The sequence below is a fragment of the Trachemys scripta genome, chromosome 3 (assembly GCF_013100865.1).
Source record: "Trachemys scripta elegans isolate TJP31775 chromosome 3, CAS_Tse_1.0, whole genome shotgun sequence".
In the NCBI taxonomy this organism is placed as follows: Eukaryota; Metazoa; Chordata; order Testudines; family Emydidae; genus Trachemys; species Trachemys scripta.
In genome coordinates this window covers 55,355,183-55,374,351 of record NC_048300.1, presented here as the reverse complement: position 1 = coordinate 55,374,351, position 19,169 = coordinate 55,355,183, and the positions used below count along the sequence as shown (strand labels likewise).

The window sequence follows — 19,169 nt, the reverse complement described above, 5'->3', positions numbered from 1 at the left end:
CTTTTTACAAGTGGGGAAACAAAATCAGGGGGGGGTTGCATCTTCCCTAGGTTAGAGGAGTCACTGACAGAGCTGGGAACAAAACAAAGATTTCCCATTTCCCAAATTCTCTGTTTAACCAACCATGCTTTAAATATTTGGATAGTTCTTTAACCACTAGACAGAACCTTTAACATTGAGACAACAGTTTTTAACACTGATGTCCATGAAACTCTATGGCCACTGAGTCTTATTAGAAACACAGGAGAGTTTTATTTGTTTGGCTTCTATTTCTGTACAATGAACATGAAAAACAATCAAGAAAGAGAATTAGGGCCATGAATGGTATATGAACAAACAAAAACACTGTGCCTGGAGCTTGTTCTTTCAGAAGATTAATGTGCAATTGTAAGGACAAATATGAGGCTCAGTAAACCTCCCTTGAACCTTCCAATGGGTTATAGGTATAGAGCCGGTTTAAGCCAGTGTTTCTACTTGACTCATGATCATTCCAGCTTTTGTTAAGAGAGACACTCAATGAATCAAATTAAAAGCTCTGAGTTGAACATTAGCTGTGGATCCACAGAACAAAAATAATTATTGCTATCAATCAGCTGCACCATTAAAAGAAAACAGGAACCAAAACAGAAGCTATTTCAAATGTCAAGATAGCAGCTTCAAACAGGGCAACTCAGTTGGGTTGAAATTGCCACATACAATCCAACAAAATAAAGGAAACCATTTATTACCAGGGCCAGTGCTAGGTAAGGCTAATTGCTTCTGGTTCCACTTTGAGAAGCTCACTGTCAAGATGCAGCCTTGACTCCCCTGGCTCAGTGAGTATAAACAGCCACTGTCAACAAGACTACTAGCCTGCTTTCTCTCCCGCACTCCAATCCCGCCAGAGATCTGGTGACACTGCCACGTTTGTAGGATGGGGATGGTTCCCATTTTGAGTTCTCCTGCAATCTCGTGGATGGGGATGCAAAGCAGAGCCTAATGGGAAGAGGAGTCATGGGCAGAATGAAGATGGGTGGGTTGATGTGCACTGCAGATCGAACCTCACATGATAATTTCACAGACTGTTCCCCAAAACCCAGGGCCAGCACTGGTTATTATAGTCCCCAAGGTACCAAGGGCCCTATTGGCTCATTTCAAGTCACTGTCACACATTAGCAGGATTCGAAAGAAAAAAAGTCCTCTTCCCTTTCACATCTTCTTCATCTTCTTCTTGCAGCGTTGGTTGAAGACAGGCGAGGAGCCCATCAGGCTGTCAGGAGAATGAGAACCATAACTGCTCTCAGATCCATTGGGGCTCTGCGGCATCCCAGCTTCGCTCATGCCCGACATGGGCTCCTCAAAGACATCGCTGCCTAGGACCCCGTGCCCATGAACATTGCCCTCCTCACTTTCCTGAGGCTCCATTTTCACTTGAGCCAAGTTCCAGAGAGGGGAAGCATTGACCTCGGCACCTGGAGAGAGACAGAGTACTCATTAAGCACCAAGTAAAGAGTGCATGGGAACAGATGTACAGGTGCAAAGAACAGCAGGATCAGTGGAGAAAGAACAAGAGCAGGCTAACCCCTAAGGCTGGGCTCACGAGGCTGGAGACAGAACAGCTGTGAAACAAAAAAACAAAGCATATAAATGCAGTATTTCCTTTGATCACCTCCCTCCTACGGCAGGGGCTGACTAAGCCTGCACTGCCCCTCGCCTCTTTTCACTGCAGCCCTCTGCGGAATTTCCCAAGAGAATGAGTCAGTTTTAGAAGGGCCAGGCATCCTCCAAGAACTCAATAGCATCAGCTAGTGCCAAGAGCACAGGGGTCAGGCCAAGATGCCCAGGCCCTGCATGGAGTCCGAACTTGGAGGACACTGCAGTATCACCATGGGGTGATGCCTTTATGGCCTCTGTAGGCCCTATAGTGTTCTGGTCCAACCTGTTCTGTGAAGAGATGGGAAATGGGGGAATCCTCTCCTCAGTGACTCCCTGAGGCCGTAAAGGCAGCACCCTATGGAGATACTGCTGTGCCCCCCAAGTCCTAGCTCCATGCAGAACCAGGACATCTTGGCTAAACCCGTGATGCTCTTGGCACTAGCTGATGCTGCTGAGTTCTTACTTCCCAGTTAAGATGCTTTTTTCCCAGACAGTAGCCTCAGAGTCTCAGAACGGAGGGACATCAGAGCTCCACAAGTGATCACTGGACTTCCTGCCCTCCAGTACTTGACACCTGCAGGGACCTATCCCTTCTCTCCACAGGGCGCAGAGAAATCCTCATCACCACAGTGGCTTCCCAGCAGATGCTCTATGGTGGGAGGCACTGTTTGAGGGAGCTGTGGGTATAGTTTGTATTTATTTTAAAGGAACTGATAATTCTAGGTAGGTGCCAACTGGGGATAGTCTGTATAGAAAGAAAAAAACAACAAACTAGGCAGCAAAACCTAGGTCATATTTTCAGGGAGGAGGAAGGGCAGTTGTTAAGGAGCCCAGAAGTTCATAAGGAATTTTAAAAGTGATTGGATAAAAAAAGTTATAAACCTTCTTCATTATTATTGGTTATGCACATTATTCACCCATGCCACTGTGTGATGTTCTTAAAGTCACCTTCATCTTCTCTCCCACCCTTCCCTCTTATTGTTTGTTACACTCATTTCTTGCATCTTCTCTTCAGTTACACTGAGTGCTTCAGGTTAGGGACTGTGATGTCCTAAGTGTTTGTATAGCACCTAGCACAATGGGGTCCAAAGTCTATTTGGGATTCTTGGGTGCTGTCACAATGCAAAAAAAAAAAAAAAAGCAATAATTTCTTCCCAAAACTTAAACCAAGAACTCCTTTAGGAGGTCAATGAAAACTGGGTTAGCGGACTACCAAACCTTTGCCCATTTTTCATTTTTATGCCAGCTCTTCTGGTCCTGTCTGAAATCAAGTAGAAGAGGACCATTCACACCACATCCCGGACTTGACCAGAAGCAAAAAAGCATCAGATTACAAGCAAGTCTCTTCTCAGAGGCTCAGAAGATTGGACATGAGATATGGAACCTTTCACTTCTTGATCACTTGGTTCAAACCCTATTCAGGTAAATAGTGATTAAGCCATCAGTCATCTGATATCTGTTCAGTGGCCCATATGAAAGGAACTGGGTGGTTCTTAGTTCAGTTCATAGTGGCTAAATGTCCACATCGCAAAGCCCAACACTATCAAGAAGTTAGTTATTTTATTTCTATCCTAGGATCGATGTGCCTTTTGTGTAAGATTATATCCAAGTTGTTGTTGTTTTTTCCAAACACAGTGATGGGTGGATTTTGTTTTGTTTTAATTTTGTCCTTAAGAGGGATAATTATAGATTTTGTTATTTCTGCAAATTTATTTTGAAAGAAAAAGCGACTACCACAACTGATACTAATTGGACCCCTTGTTGAGAGTCTTAGCATAACAACGAAGAACTGAAGGGAGACTGAAATCTTCTCTCGCACCTGAAATTTGATCCCTGGAGATCAGGGTTAAATTCACATTAAAAATAAAATGCAGATACAAACTAAGAAGCCAGCCTGGGAGATTTCCAAACCTAGTCTGCAGACTCAAGAGGCTTACCTCAAGTTTGAATAAGCATCTAAGCTTCTGGGTGCTGAGCCAAACATTTTGTACTTCCCCTGTTACTAGTAATTATACAAAGAGAATCTTTCCATTAACATCACAACGGTGTTTGCATTGTAAACCTTCCACAACTGCTTAGCCCAAACCAGGGCTTAGGGAGACCCTATATGGTGGGCAGCAGGCAGCACAGGCTGTGTTGATCTAGGAGCTAGACAGCCAGGAAGAACTACAGGGCCTATTGGTGTCCAGAAGCCTCACTAAAAATCCCCATTATGTTCATTACAAGTGAATCTATCCTCTTCTCAACCATGAGGATACATCATTAACATTCTATCAGGCTTAAGGCTACAGTCCCAGTCTAAACAATAATTGGAGGGTTTCCTTCTTTCACCAATTTCTCTTCACCATTAAGGCCTATTCCCTTTAGCTCCCTTTGAGTGTTTTCACCAGTGAGTAAAACTACTTAACGTTTACACAGGACATTATTTCATTCAGAGCACTTTAACATCAAAGCACATGACAAATTAACGTATTAATCCTCACAACACTCATGACATGACAACGAAATAGTATCCCAATGTTTGTCTAAGTTCCCCCATCTGCAAAGAGATGAAGTGATTTGCCCATGACCACAACACAGGACATACTCAGAAGCAGGATTAGAACTCAGGAGCCCCTGGCTCCTAGTTTTGTGCTCAAACCACTGGACATTGCTGTCTCCCTAATAGGCTAATTCCCATTTTGAAGATGCCCATATTCTAATTCCAGTTGCTTCCTCTCCCTCCATCTGATGTTATGCACTCAACATTGCCCAGCTCCACAGTGGGACTCCTTTAGAGAGAGATGTGGTTTCCAGCACACACAGGCCCTTGTGTGAACAGGGATCTTCAGAGAGGAACAGAACACGTCTATTCATAATTAGAAAACATCAGTCTGATATCAGAGGCGCACAGGGCATTTAATATACAGCTAGTATGTTATCCTCTGGGCCTCTCAAGTGGTAGATGCTAATAGCAAGCTTTTCGGATGAATCAGTCATAATCCCTTATGGCCCAGGAGTAGTTCACCATTCCCTCCCACACAAAATAAGAGCACTTCACATTTCAGAGGCACTGCAGAAAACAATACAAGCTCCCAGCAAAACATCTGAGCGATTTGTGTTTTTTAAAACTCAACAGCGTGTTATTCTTTAAACAACTAGTAGACTCTGACATCTAGTCTCCCCTCAGTGCACATGTAACTTGGATTAAGGTTAATAGAAGAGACCTCATCACTTTTAACTGGGTTTCTGAGTGAAACACTTATTTCTGCGTGGAATGGCTGAGTTCAGGTGGTTGTATATACGAATCAAAACACACATTCTTTGAATGTGGGAGTTCTTCATAATTTTCCAGAGAACTCAGAGTCTGTGCATGGTGCTGACTTCATAGCCATAGAGAGACTGAAATTTGTATATAGATACAGAACAGGTACAAACACAGGTGGTAGTGGTACAAGATTCTCCCACCCCATCAACCAACATGCCTCAATTCTGACCTGGAGTGATGACTTCTAGGAGCAAAAGAGGAGTTCAGTCTCCATGGCCCAATCAGTCCTTGCTGAAGCTGCTAATTTAGTGGTGGTTTTGTGATGTGAACACTCATCTACTAGAATGGGACGGAGAGCTGCCAGCACATTTCACATAATTGATCAAATTGTCATCACCTTCTGATGGCTATCAATCACTACCAGCTTGGGCCAAATTCAATCCTGGAGGTGAGCTCTAAGTCCCATCAACCAGTTCCCCCTTCCCTTGTTATTTGGTTCTTGCTCTTATACCCAGGTCAAAGAATGTGAACCACAATTTTTCGATTACATGAAAGTTCTGGCCTTGAGTCATGGGCTACCTGGCTAGTGTGTTCAGCACTGTAAAACTTCACAGAAAACTAACAAACTAGACAGTCCCCCAGCAGCCAGCTGGCAGAACTAAACAAGCCCAAACTAATCCAGCAACAGGCATCCTCAGACAAGCTCCTCATCGCAAGTGAAACTATTTCTGTGCTGATCATTTTAGGAAGTGGTGAACTCCTGGCACCACCTCAAAAACAGAAAATCAACTGGATTCTTTTTGTAACTGTTTATTCATTAGGAATCAGAATAAAAAGCAGCTTTTTTGTGTGTTGTTGCTTCATATGCAAAAGGAAAGTCCGTTGGCCCTCCTCTTATACACATTTTACAAGTGTTCAAAAAGTCTTTTCCCTTTGTTATACTGGATTGGCAGAAGGTTACCCTTATTCAAACATATATGACCATAATTCTATGCTAGTAGCAGCAAACACTTGAGTAATATTATTGTAAGCTGCAGTGCTTGAACCATTACTGTAGAATGGAACACCATAAGGGCTTAATGCTTCCAGTGACTGCAGCCATTGCTGTAGAATATTTTCTACTGTATACGTTTTATGCTAACACAATGGCTGCTATCATTAGAGTAACATTAGTGCAAACTCTGCATCTTGCAGTATTACTGCCGAATACTCCAATCTATTTGTATGGGGTAAGTCTCTAGCACTTCATTGACTACATTACATTTTGCTCCCTGTTTTGTATCTTGTATTTGTGCAAGGTTTTAAATAAACTTCACTGCTGCTTTTTAATTTAAAACAGAACCTTCCTCCCATGTGACCAAAACCAACCCCCCCCATCAGCTGTAGCTTTGCTAAAGTAAAATACAGGAGGCCATTTGGAAAAGCCGAGGGAGTTTACAGCAGAAGGCTGCCCCTTACCTGTAGCCTGTGGGGACGCCTCTACTTCCAGATTGGCAGAAAAACGCTCACTCTGAGCTCCAAGGACTCCCACAGGCAAAGACTGGTCACCAGATGCCAGATCTCCCTCCAGCTCCTCACTTATGGGAAAGGTGATATCACTGACTGGCTCCTCCTTAATCTTCACAGGTTTTGTGTCTTCTGCTGCCTTTTCGGGGTTGACAAGCTTCTCGTACTCTTCGGAGAGCTGCTTGCTAACCTGCCAGTGATCATTGGAGACAAAAAGGCTGGAATTTTCAGACAAAGCAGTGAAAGCAACTGAGTTGCAGTGTTCCCTCTCCCCAACAGATCACTGGTTTCTAATCAAAGGAAACAGGTACTCAGGCAGATATAAATTATACACATTAATAATAATAATGATGTTTTGTCCTTTCACAGCTTCTGATGACTTCAAAGGACTTCAACTGGGTTAATTCATTAAGGCTTCAATAAGGTTAATGCACCCCTGTCTGGTGAATAAGTATCAGCAGCCCTATTTCATAGATGGGGAAACAGGGGCCCAAAAATTAACAAACTCACCCACCCAAGATCACATAGCAAGTCTGGGTCACAACAAGAAATAGAACCCATGTGTGTCCTGAGTCCCACTCCTAAACTTTAACTACTTAACTTCTGAGCTATCTGTCACCATTTTTAATCACAACCTACAGAACCTGGTTATCTTCTGTTCAATCAACAACAGAAATACAGTGAACATTTTCTCCAGCCATTTGAGTGAAATGAATATAGGGATGAAATTCAGCAGCACCTCTAGAAACTTAGGTTCTTATCAACCATACATCATCAATGAAGTGAATTTTGCAGTCGAAGTCTAGCTGCTACTAGTGCTTGTCTGTACTGCACATTTCTGTAATGTTCAGTAGCCTTTTGCTCTGGATAGGCCCAGGTTAGAATTACAGTGACTGTTACAGGTCTAGACTGAGGTGCAGTGGCACAGCTATTTTAAAACAAAACCTACTTTCTCATCTAGACACACCCCAAAATAGCAGAGGTTACTGCAAGTCAAGAGTTAGCTGTAGTGGTACAGCTATGCGGGAAACCCAGACCTCAAAACAGCAAGGGGTGCTGTAGGTGGGGACTGAGATTACTAGCTAGAGTCTGTTTTATAAACATTCAAATTGAACAAAAAGTATTCATAATGCAAAAAGAGTCTATTTTAACCAAATACAATCTTCATTTTTGAACAAAAAAATCTTTTAGTGAAGAGGAATCCAGATGATGTAGCTTTTTAAAAAAAAAAAAAAAAAAAAGATCAGAACCACTCACAATTTATATGCCACTGACATTTGCAGGTCTCTGATTTATGCAAACTCTGTGCAAGTCCTGCCATGCAGGAAGAGTGTGGAAGTGCAACTGAGCTGCCCCAAAAGTCTCTCAAATACCAAGGTAGGGAGCACAGAATAAATCCCTAGGAAGATCAGATGAGGCAGATTTTGCCTCAGGTCATGGACTCTACAGGGGGTACAATTCTCTTCTCAATGAGCATCAATATTATTCTCCTTCACATTCATAGCATTTACATGAGTCCATGAAGGGGAGAATATCTTTATATCTATGTCACTAAAACAATATGCCAGCGTTTAACTCTGTGGAAAAACTAGTTCAAAAGAAACCAGTTCCCTGCAGTGATAACATAAATTTATATTGCATTTTTCACTCCAAAGAGCTTTATCAAATCCAGAGTTGTTTCACCCTGAACCAGGAGTTGTTTCAGCATTCACTGAAAAATGTAGCCGCTTCTGGGAATAGGAGGCAGCAGCTGTTTAACAGCTCACAGAAAGACTACACGGCAGTGTATTCTCAGACTGAACTTTCTGTACAGTTTCAACAAACCACCTCATTTCACAAGCTATATGTTACAATTAGGTTGGTTTGCGCGCTCACTGCTTTACATTACTAAAATACATCGGAACATCCCAATGACCCACAGAAATAGAAATCAAGTTGATAAATCAGTACTGACTTTTTCCTTCTTCTGAATTTTGTTTTCCTTACATGGAAATTGTTTCACTTGTATGTCAAGCTGAACACTGTTTAACTCACTCAGTCATTCTGACAAATACCAGGGGCTTTCTAGTACTATGCATATCTCCTCACTCACTGCATGATTACTATTCTATTCAACTAGACTCTAGAGAACATTAGGAAATCAAAGTATCCTGTTTCTGTTGTTGGGTGGTTTACACAAATCCATGGAAGATCAGATAAATTATGGATCCAGGATGCTGAAACAACTCCTGGTTCCGGGTGAAACAACTCTGGATTTGATAAAGCTCTTCGGAGTGAAAAATGCAATATAAATTTATGTTATCACTGCAGGGAATTTTAATCACAAATTCTCTGGTTGAATAGGCTCTCTCTGTAGAAGAATTTACTTGTTTGATCATCTATTTTCAAACAATAGAACTCTTCAATATTAAACAAGTTGTGGAAGCTTCTGTTGGAGAAAAGAAGATGGGGAAGGTCCAAACAATTTTCCTTTCTTACCTCCTTTATTGGGCTGACCCACTTTTCTGGACAGAAACACAGCTTCCTCCCGGGCCAACCATCCACATATTTCTAGATCGGCAAAGGGGCAGACAGCTAAGGGGTTTCCTCCCTTAAAGGCCAGGCATGCTACTACCACAACACTCCTAGCCTCGCCTTCTGGTCGTTTTTACTAAAACCCTCCCTGACCCCCCAAAATAAGAGATCTAGTTGGACATTAACTCGCTGATCCAGACAGTTCTCTGTACAGCAACAAGAGATTGCAGTGGGAGTGTCTTTCATTAAGCAGCATTTTTTACATCTCTATCCTTACCTGCAGCATGTAGCTGTGATAATCCTTAATGCGGTGCTGCCAGAACTTCTGCAGAGAGAGCACGCTGCCAATGCCCACTTCGTGGAACACCTGTTCCATTACGTCTGGGAAAGGCGTCTGCCCAAGCCGAGCTTCTCGATCCACAGTGAAGCGCAGCAGCTTGGTGAACTTCAAGCAGTACTCATGAGCAATGTCTGTCAGGGTCTCCAGGACGCTTTCATTGGCACACTCGAACCCCGCATGGGCCAGGATGGTGGCCATGGACTGGTAGAGAAGCTGCCGGCAGGAGGTCCAACTCAGCTCAGTTACTGGTTCCCCTTTCCCTCTAAAAGCAGAGAGAACAACATGAGCAGGCCTTCGCGCACCTCAGGAAAATAGGGAAGAGGAAAAAACTGTTGACTGTTAAAAGATCTGTGCCATTAATTTAGCAGAGGTGACCTGCAAAGGAAAAGCTGTTGGGTTTGGGTCCTTTAGGGCATCTCTTTTATGTATGGAGGAGGCCTAGAAGGTTTATTGGCTGCTTATTTTTTTTCCTGACAAATATCAGAAATGTAGACTCTCATCTTTCTTTTTTATGCTGGAAGACTCCTTGAGTGACTCAAATGTGGACTGAGCTTTCTCAGCCCTTAGTTAAACCAAGAGCTTTTCTCCCAGAGGTCTGAATTAAACAGGTGCTAAACACACACACAAACAGGAGTTTTAACAACCTGAATGCAAATCTCTTCCCCCTCAGTTAATCAGGTTTCACTTCCTTGTTATCTCTAATGTCACAGGCCTATTAGCTCTCCAGTCATCCACAGAGGCTTCCAAGACAGACAAGATGTAAATTTGTAATGTTAAAAAAAACAAGCAGAGCACACACACTTTGTTAAATCATGAAGTATAAACAAAAAGGTACAAGCCCATTTTTTCCAGGTCACCTCTAAGCAATGCACTTGGTGCTATAGAAGAAGCAGGAAGAGAGAGACGGTACAATTTGCAATGTAACTCAAAGCATGCTGGGAGATCCAGAGAAAGGCGCTATCTTAGAACAGGGATTCATAGCTTAGGGGTTGTGACCACACTGCCCTTCCTCATATTGAGGGTGATGGGGTCCTGGATGGGAAGCAGAGGGTAGGAGAGGTATGGGAGAGGCTGAGAACCACTGGCTTACAACATTTACAATATTCTTGTAATGAGTGGGTGATAATTTTTTACTGAGGTGGGTTAGTATTTGAGAGTTTCACAGGGGAAAGAAAAGTTTAGAGGAATTTGAAAGACAAAAGAGCATATGCCTGGCCCAACAGACTTTAAAATTCATAGTTTCTGTTCACTTGGTATGTTTTTTGTTTGCTTTTTAATACTTCACTCAGTTCCAGCAGTTAAACTAGACCAGTTAATTTCACCTTCAGTTTCTGATCAGTTTCCTTTTCTGATCTCCTTATAAACCCAACTTCCTAATTCCTCACCTCCTCCACAAATACTTGCACCACTAAATGTTTCCAGTAACTTGCCACCACTTGATACCTTACAGATATCATCTGCTAACTGCTTAGTGGCTTGCTTAAGATGAGAGGTTGGTCTCACTGCAATGCCTAGAATGCAGATGTCTACATCATAGAACATACCATCACAACTGGCACCTTTCAGTCTCAGAAAAAATGCATGGACCTCAGAGCTTCAACTCCCCTCTGATCCTTAAAGAGGGCCCCCGCAAAACAGGGCTGAGCCATGGTATGTGTGTGTCACATAGTGAGAGGGAAGCATGCACTATTGCTATCGGTACCAAAACCCTTCTGTGGATACCTAGTAGAGGGTTTCATTTGCCAGGCTCTCAACTCCACATTTTTCACTCGAATGAAATTCTTTTAAATAATAAAGTTAAAGTAAACAATTAATAGTACAGGAAAAGCCTCAGATCAGGGTATTACCTGGGGAAATAAGAATAGCTGTGTGGACCCCAGGTCATTAACTCCTCCTAGTTATTAATCTCTATGAAGTGACTCATCTGGATTTTTATTTAATTATGCCATCTGCCTTAGAATGGAGAAAGCAGGTGCTCTGATACACCAATTGAAAGATCATCTGGTTTCTCTGTAGCCCAAGCATCATCCATGCTGTTTTGTACCCTTTTTGTATTGCCATACTCTTCAGTAGCTCACAGAGAGCCCTATGCCTCTTACAATATCAGCACAGGGGGACTCGTTCTCCACTTTCTTCCACAGCGGAAGAGAACCACTGTCAAAGCCAGGGACTGGTCCTTTCTTTTTAGGTGGGTAGAGAGGCATGGTTAAATATAGTTAGTAGCTGTCAAATGAGGCACTTTGCAAGCTTAAACACTAGAGACATAATTCAGTTAGCCCATTTGAGATACACCACCACCTCCAGCTACTGATTAACAATGCACAGCAACATTTAGCAGCAAAGAAGAATGCTGGAAAAGAACCTAATTACCATGTGACCAGGACACTGAGGTCAAAGGAATATAGTCAATATAAAATCTAATCCATTTAGAGAGCGAGAGAAAGAGACAGAAACAACAGTTTCCCAGGTACTGTGCCTCTCTCTGTCTCTCCATCCCAATTTTTGTAGTTTCGTGAACACAGTTTCCTGGTTGGTTTTTTGTTTGTTTTTGTTTTGGTGTTTTTTTCCTCACAGGAACAACAGGAGAAGGTGATTAATGAATTAGTTATACAGGGGAAACAGTGAAATTTCCTATACACAAAGTGCTGTCAAACGCCCCGTGTAAACAGACTTGGGGGGGTGGGGAGGGGGAAGAGAGAGAGAACATTCCCCCACTCAACTCCTTTGAGCTAGCCTCATATTTGCCAGTGCTTGTATCAAAAGAAAAACATTTTCAGACAGAAGAGCGAATTTTACATTGAAGGTGTCCTTGTAGCAACAAACCTTTGCAAAAAAGGCCATAAGATTTTTTTTTTCCTAAATGACCATAACTAGTAAGAACCTTGGCTTTACACCTCATTCAAAGTTTGGCATCTCCAGAAACACAACACATCCCTACTGACTTTGACAGCAGAATGCCACTTCCTACAGCTTCTAATGCTTTCCAAGAAGTCTCCCATCCAGCTACCAACCAAACCTGAGCCTGCTTAACACTTAATCAGTATCATGTAGCTATGAATAAACAGAAGAATCTTTACCCCTAAGATTTAGTCACCATGGGTTGGCAAGTCCCAGACTTGCAAGTGCGTAATTTGGTGGCTTAGATTTCGATCATCTGTGCAGAAGAGCATCCGGGCTATTTTCAGTTACCATAAATACTATGAGATACTGGCCCATTTGACAATAATAGATCCTCATTTACATCATAGATCTACATAAAGATCTATGAACACCTCTACATCTTTATGGACCACCACTGCGGTAGACGATATGGAGGAAAAACCATCTACCCAACCTAAGAATATATAAACTGAAATGCTGTTTTTTCCCCACCCCCGTCAATGGGCCCGAAATGTACAGAATATCACTTTAGCAAATTGACAAATCTGCCAACTCAGATCAATCAAACTTAGCCTTCAGAGTAAATGAGGTTGCCAGCCTCATAAAATGGCACATTTTCTGTGGCAGTCTCTTAACATGACAGCATGCCATCTATCTACTGCCCCCATATGAAGCAATCAGAAGCATTCTTGTGTCCAAGCCGCTCTCTAGCAAGGCCATTTCCTTTAAAGGAAGGAAAATCTGGTGGGCCATTTCCTGTTTAACTAGCATGTTAAAGTGAAGGTAATTGGGCCAATTCAATCCGTGGAGCAACAACTGAGGTTGGCTCATGTAAAATAATGGAAGGAAGTCATAGTCTGCCAAAGGTGAGCACTGAACTGGCATCAGGTCTAGGGAAAGAAAAGATTATTTTCTCATGAGCACTTCAATTTTATGAAACATTACACCACTGAGCTGATTTTTACCAAATGAGGTGCAAAAATTCCCATCACTTGAGAACCATTTTCCCCCCATGCAAAAGAGCAAAGGATGATGCTGGAAAAACAAGGTTAAATTAGATACAAAGTGTGCTGAAGCAGTGGTTCACAACCAGAGGTTTTCCGGGGGGGGGGGGGGGGGGGGGGGTGTATCAACTCCTCTAGATATTTGCCTAATTTTACAACAGGCTACATACAAAGCACTAGCAAAGTCAGTATAAACTAAAATTTCATACAATGACTTGTTTATACTGCTCTATGTACTATACACTGAAATATGAGTATAATATTTATATTCCAATTGATTTATTTTATAATTTTATGGTAAAAATGAAAAAGTAAGCAATTTTCAGTAATAGTGTGCTGCGACACTTTTGTATTTTTTAAGTCTGATTTTGTAAGCAAGTAGTTTTTAAATGAGGTGAAATTTGGGGGTACACAAAACAAATCAGACACCTGAAAAGGATATAGTAGTCTGGAAAGGTTGAGAGCCACAGAGCTGGAGAACACAATGATTACAATAAGGAGAGCTTTGCTGGGCAAGGGGACTCTTAAGAACATAAGAACGGCCATACTGGGTCAGACCAAAGGTCCATCAAGCCCAGTATCCTGTCCTCTGACAGTGGCCAATGGCAGGTGCCCCAAAGGGAATGAACAGACAGGTTATCCTCAAGTGATCCATTCCCTGTCACCCAATCCCAGCTTCTGGCAAACAGAGGTTAGAGACACCATTCCTGCCCATCCTGGCTAATAGCCATTGATGGACCTATCTTCCATGAATCTATCTAGCTCCCTTTTGAACCCCGTTATAGTATTGGCCTTCGCAACACTCTTTGCCAGAGGGTGTTGTGAAGGCCAATCCTCTTTTTCCTTTCTGAATACACCTCTTTTTAAGTGTCTCCATTGTCTTTCATCTGCCTGCGCCCGGTTGTCCAGGGATAGCCAGGAACTGGTATAATTAGTGCTGATTTCACCCTTGGAAAAAGTTCCCAGGTGGATTATACCTAAACTGGCTGGGATTTGAGGATAAGATGCTGTACTAGTCCAGAGAAAGAGAGCTGATCTGCTCTGCATCCCCCAGTCTCTACTATCAGAAATCCTGATCCTCAGCACATTCTCCCCATGCAAGTTGCAACTCCATTGGAAAAAAATCAATCCCTAACCATTAGTGGGTACTTCCTGCCTGCTGCCACTCCCCAACCTGGGAGGAGTGTGGCACCTGCACCTGAACCAGAAGGTCAGGGAGGCCACTAACAGAGTCATAGAGAACAGCAATGGAGGTCAGCTAAGAAACCTCTATCGGCAAGTAAGAAAAAGTATTTGAGATGCTTTGGGGGGGAAAAGAGTGAGGGAGTAGGTTGTCTCTCTTTTGAAGATGATTCCATGGCCGTTGGAGGCAGACAGAGAGAAAACTAGCAGTCATGTTATGGTAGAAGTCTCCAGCTCAGACGGTAATTATAAATCTGCTGTACATTAAACTTTCAATGCTGAGAACTTAACCCTCTGTTTCCAGTTCCTACACCAATGAAAACCTGCTAGTCTTTCTTTTTGTAAGTATATACACACTCTGTTTCCTCTAGAATGGGAGTTATTACAGTGAATAAAGGAACTGGAATAGTTCAGTCATCCAATTAGTCTGATACTATGTCTCTGGCAGTGGAACACAATGGATGCTTCAGAGGAAAATATAAAAGCCAACCGTATCATAAAGAGGAAATGTCTTCCCTATCTCTGTTTATGATCTTACACACTGAAGAACGAGGGCTGACAACCTTTGTACTTTTATTCTAGCTAGTGTAACTGCAGCTGCTATTTTTAGTCACATAAAATGTCAATTCAACACAGAGATTTTCTCTATTCTATCCTAGAACTGAATAAAAACATACACTACATGGACCTTCAAGTTCCTGTCCTGCAAGAGTTTAAAACAGTTTAATCTGTGAGGCACACAATTAAACCATGTTTTGCATTAAACTCCAAATTCATCACAGCCCATTAAAAACTCCCTCTTTGTAACCCACAAAACATGTCACTCCCAAGTTGCACTGCACCAATTTTTCACATTTCTGACCTTAAGCTTTCCTAGGTGGCTAACTGTTATAAATATTGTTTCCCTAGACCAGTGGTTCTCAAACTTTTGTACTGGGGACCCCTTTCACATAGCAAGCCTCTAAGTGTGACCCCCTCTTACAAATTAAGAATACTTTTTAATATATTTAACACCATTATAAATGCTGGAGGCAAAGCGGGGTTTAGGGTGGAGGCTGACAGTTCGCGACCCACACATTTCCTCCCCCGCCCCCCAATAGCCTTGCAATCCCCTGAGGGTCCTGACCCCAATTTGAGAACTCCTGCCCTAGACCATCTTCAATGACTGTAGTAGACAAGGAGAGGGTTGAGGTTCTGTTTTTATCAATAACTATCTTAATTACTCATTCCCTCTAAACATGAAAGGGATTTACAACATTTGTCTAAACCAAAGTGAAATCTGATCAAAAACATTTTGAACCTTTACAGTGAAAGCGCAACTTAAAAAAAAAAAAAAAAAAGCTTAACACATCCATGAAATGAAACAAGTTAGAATGAATTAGCTATGCAAACTGCATGCAAAGTTAAACAAGATCCAAGTAAGCCTCACTTGACTTCTCATCTTAAGTACCTGAGAAGGTCTGAAAAAGGAAGTCAGTAGGGCAAATGCATTAATTGCATCTAATGGTTAAATTACATAACTACAAGTCATGATCTAGGCCAGGGATCGGCAACCTTTGGCACACAGTAAGCCAGGCCAGTTTGTTTACCTGCTGCATCCACAAGTTTGGCCGATCGCGGAACCCACTGGCCGCAGTTTGCCACTCCAGGCCAATGGGGGCTACGGGAGGCAGCGGCCAGCACATCCCTCAGCCCAAGCCGCTTCCCACAGCCCCCATTGGCCTGGAGCGGCAAACCGCGGCCACAGGGAGCCGCGATCGGCCGAACCTGTGGACATAGCAGGTAAACAAACCGGCCAGCCCGCCAGGGGGCTTACTCTGGTGGGCTGCATGCCAAAGGTTGCCAATCCCTGATCTAGGCTCTATGACATAGCAGGGAACATGAGTTTTTGAGTGACCTTGGAAAAGCTACTTCACCCATATGCCTCTGTTCCCCATTTGTAAAACATGGATGATGCCTGTTTTTGCAAGAGTACTACAAGACTTGATTCACTGATATTTACAAACCACTATGAAGTCCTGAGGCAACATACTGAAGTACACATTACTATTATTATTTTAACTTGATGATATAAACAACTATTTTCTGACGTAGTTGGCATTCCCAATCTTATCTTTATACTGCTGACCTTTTCTTCTTTACAAGATGATGTTTTTCTTTCAAAGTGATTATTGAAACAGTGCCCCAACATGGTTCACTGGCAATTTAAAATATTGTTTTGGGTTGAACCAAAAAAAAAAATTATTATTTTTAATTTTCAGCAAATCCAAACACCAAAAAAACATTTCAAATTGTTTGGTTTCAACAAAATCAAAATATTTTGTTTTGATTTAGACCATTTTAAACATTGGACTTAGTTTTAATTGTTTTAAATAACACAATATTGTTCTGAAAGTGCCGAAACATTTGGATTTTTTCTCATTTTTGTATGTGTTTTGTTGTTGCTTTTAAACCAAACAATTTGGCAAAATTGATACAAATTAGCAAAACATTTTGGTGTTGCCAAATCTGCATTTCTCACTGGAAAAGGTTTTGGCTGAAAAGTGTCGCCCTGCTCTACTTTCAAGTGAGACAGAAAGTAGAATTCCTAGCCATTTGTGGTCATTAAAGATCCCACAGCAGGAGAAGAAAGGGTGTTAACCCTAAGGTCCTATCCAAACTCAATGGCTAATCACTTTATGTTGACCTAAATTCCCCCTATTTCAATAGAAGTTATTCTTCTCTCCTACAACACATATGGAGTGGCTACCTTATTCCACCTAAGAGCATACTGTATTATAATGGTGAGACAGTGATTTCTGTAAATAAAACAATACAGTCGGTAAAGGACCTCGGCATTCTGTAGAAAACGCACTCTCTTGTTAATGTAATACTGGCAAAATAAAGATTGCTGTTTGAAAACCCCAAAGATTGGACCCTGATTTACCCAAAGAACAGGTGGAGCAGAGGCAGAAGCAATGCAAGTTTCCTACAAACTGTCCCACTAGCCCTCAGTTGGAAAAGCCAGTTTTAGGGAGAAGGGAATTCAGTGTCCATAACCATACAATTCTCTAAACTGGATTTGAATCAGCAACTGGATTTAAATGAGAAATCTGAAGATCAAAAACTATCATTGAACCTCTACAGCTCCTTCCAGCAGATGTCAGAACACATTTACAAACACTAAGCCTCACCCTGCTGAGAGACCAATCAGAATTGCTAAACACATTTTTACGGATAGCAAATGAATACACAGGCAAGAGTAGAATTCAAGATTTCCGACTTTAGTCTCCTTCTCTAATCACTATACCTTAGTCTCCCTCCCACCTTAATGATCCTCTGAGACAGCCACTCCCTGGAAAAGGATCCACCTGACTGCCTCTGTACATATAAAGTTGCGTGCAGAGACTTAATCCAAAGTGACATCAACACACCTATAAAAGTCGCTCTCTGGATCACTGTGCCTTAGCTGAAATGGCATTTTGGGGGTTTTGCTATCCAGAGGAAGCAGGTCATCAGGGAGGGGTGGGGAGGCAGGACAGGATGGCAGAGGCTCGCTCTCATCTGTCTTTATGCCCTCCACTTGCTGCTGGTTCTGGGCCTGAGCCATGGCAATGAGGCTGCGCAGACGTCTGTTGTGCTGGATGAGCTGAATAGTGTGAATGGTGAGGCTACAGGGCTCCGAGGGGATGTCCAGCATGGTGGGTGGCCTGGGCTTGTTTGCAGAGGGCTGATGTAATGGAGGATCTTGGACTTCCACAGTGCGAAACTCACGCTGAAGCAAATCAAAGGAGCTACGGTTGGCCTGACTGGTCGACACTGGAATCTCACCCCAATATCGCAGCATTTTGACACAAGTAAGGTATAGCACCTAAAGTGACAGAGAAAGGCTTTTGAGAAGACGATGGGCTTTTGATAGAAGAAACAAAGGAGTTAGGAAACTCCAAGCACCCTTCCAGTTATCAACAGCAAAAAATTCTCATTCAAGGACATGCTGAGAAGAAGTATGATCTTCAGAACACTTGCAAGAGGGTGCTGTTCTTAAGAGATTACATGGCTGCTGCCCCTAGAGAAAAAGAAAAACAGCTGTAAGGTTGTTTCACATTTATAATGTAGAATTTAGTTGTTCTGTGAATTCTTTCTTTAGGTGAGGGAGAACTGACAACCCAATTTGCCTTGTCTAGGAGAAATTTCAGAAGTTTACAAGTCCAATGGGTCCACTGTGTGTATGGAATTAGCTCCTGGGGGTGTTCAGTGATCAGTCATCTGAGCACTCCACACAGATCTTTCTTCAGTAAATCAGAGCAGTAAGAACTCAGAACAAACCATATGACTTACTGCTTTAGTTTACTCCCCACTCAGCCGCCGGAACTGGTCTATAACACCCCCAGGAGATGGAACCCCAGACTGGGTGCAGAGGCACAAAGTATTATTCCCAGCAGCGCCTTGCACTTGTGCAGCGCTTTCCCCCGCAGGCTCCCACAGGCTTTCCAGACCTTAGGGAAGTCTGGGCCCCTCCTGCGGCTGCACCGTGCTGGAGACAGCAGCCCCCAATTGCCGAGAGGGGACAGAGCAGGACCACGCAAGGAGTCAGTGGCGAAGCCGGGAGCAGACCCCGGAGCGGTGAGCGCTGCGGCCCGGCTGGAGGGGAGTCAGGGAGCGGAGACACACCGGCTCGGGGGGAAGCGCCCGTAGGTCACGCTGAGCCCTGCGGGCAGCACAGGGGGAGGGACCGGCGCAGAGGATCCCGCCCCGCCCTTACCGAGCCCCGGCCCGCAACAGACGCCGGAAGCCTCATGCTGTTGACACCTCACCACCGACGGATTCCGATCACCCCTGAGCTGCTGACCTCTGACCCGGATGTAAAACGATGTTCCGTTGG

The 19,169-nt window shown here is 43.0% G+C and overlaps 1 protein-coding gene across 1 annotated transcript; it reads right to left on the bottom strand.

Annotated features, from left to right (window-relative positions):
- Nucleotides 1-229: 229 nt before the first annotated feature.
- Nucleotides 230-19,139, bottom strand: SUPT7L (SPT7 like, STAGA complex subunit gamma). The gene is made up of 5 exons (XM_034764791.1): nucleotides 19,050-19,139; nucleotides 17,722-18,353; nucleotides 9,180-9,504; nucleotides 6,341-6,578; nucleotides 230-1,451 (listed from the first exon to the last, which is right to left on the bottom strand). The coding sequence occupies exons 2-5, from the start codon at nucleotides 18,132-18,134 to the stop codon at nucleotides 1,189-1,191; spliced, it is 1,239 nt and encodes a 412-aa protein (XP_034620682.1). The 5' UTR covers nucleotides 18,135-18,353; nucleotides 19,050-19,139; the 3' UTR covers nucleotides 230-1,188.
- Between the last annotated feature and the right edge of the window lie 30 nt (nucleotides 19,140-19,169).

Coding starts and splice junctions, on each gene's coding strand:
- SUPT7L (XM_034764791.1), bottom strand. CDS start 18,134: ATGCTGCGATATTGGGGTGAGATTCCAGTGTCGACCAGTCAGGCCAAC. Junction 9,505..17,721: donor CCAGAGAGCGACTTTTATAG/GTGTGTTGATGT, acceptor CTCTGCTTTTAG/AGGGAAAGGGGAACCAGTAA. Junction 6,579..9,179: donor ATCACAGCTACATGCTGCAG/GTAAGGATAGAG, acceptor GATCACTGGCAG/GTTAGCAAGCAGCTCTCCGA.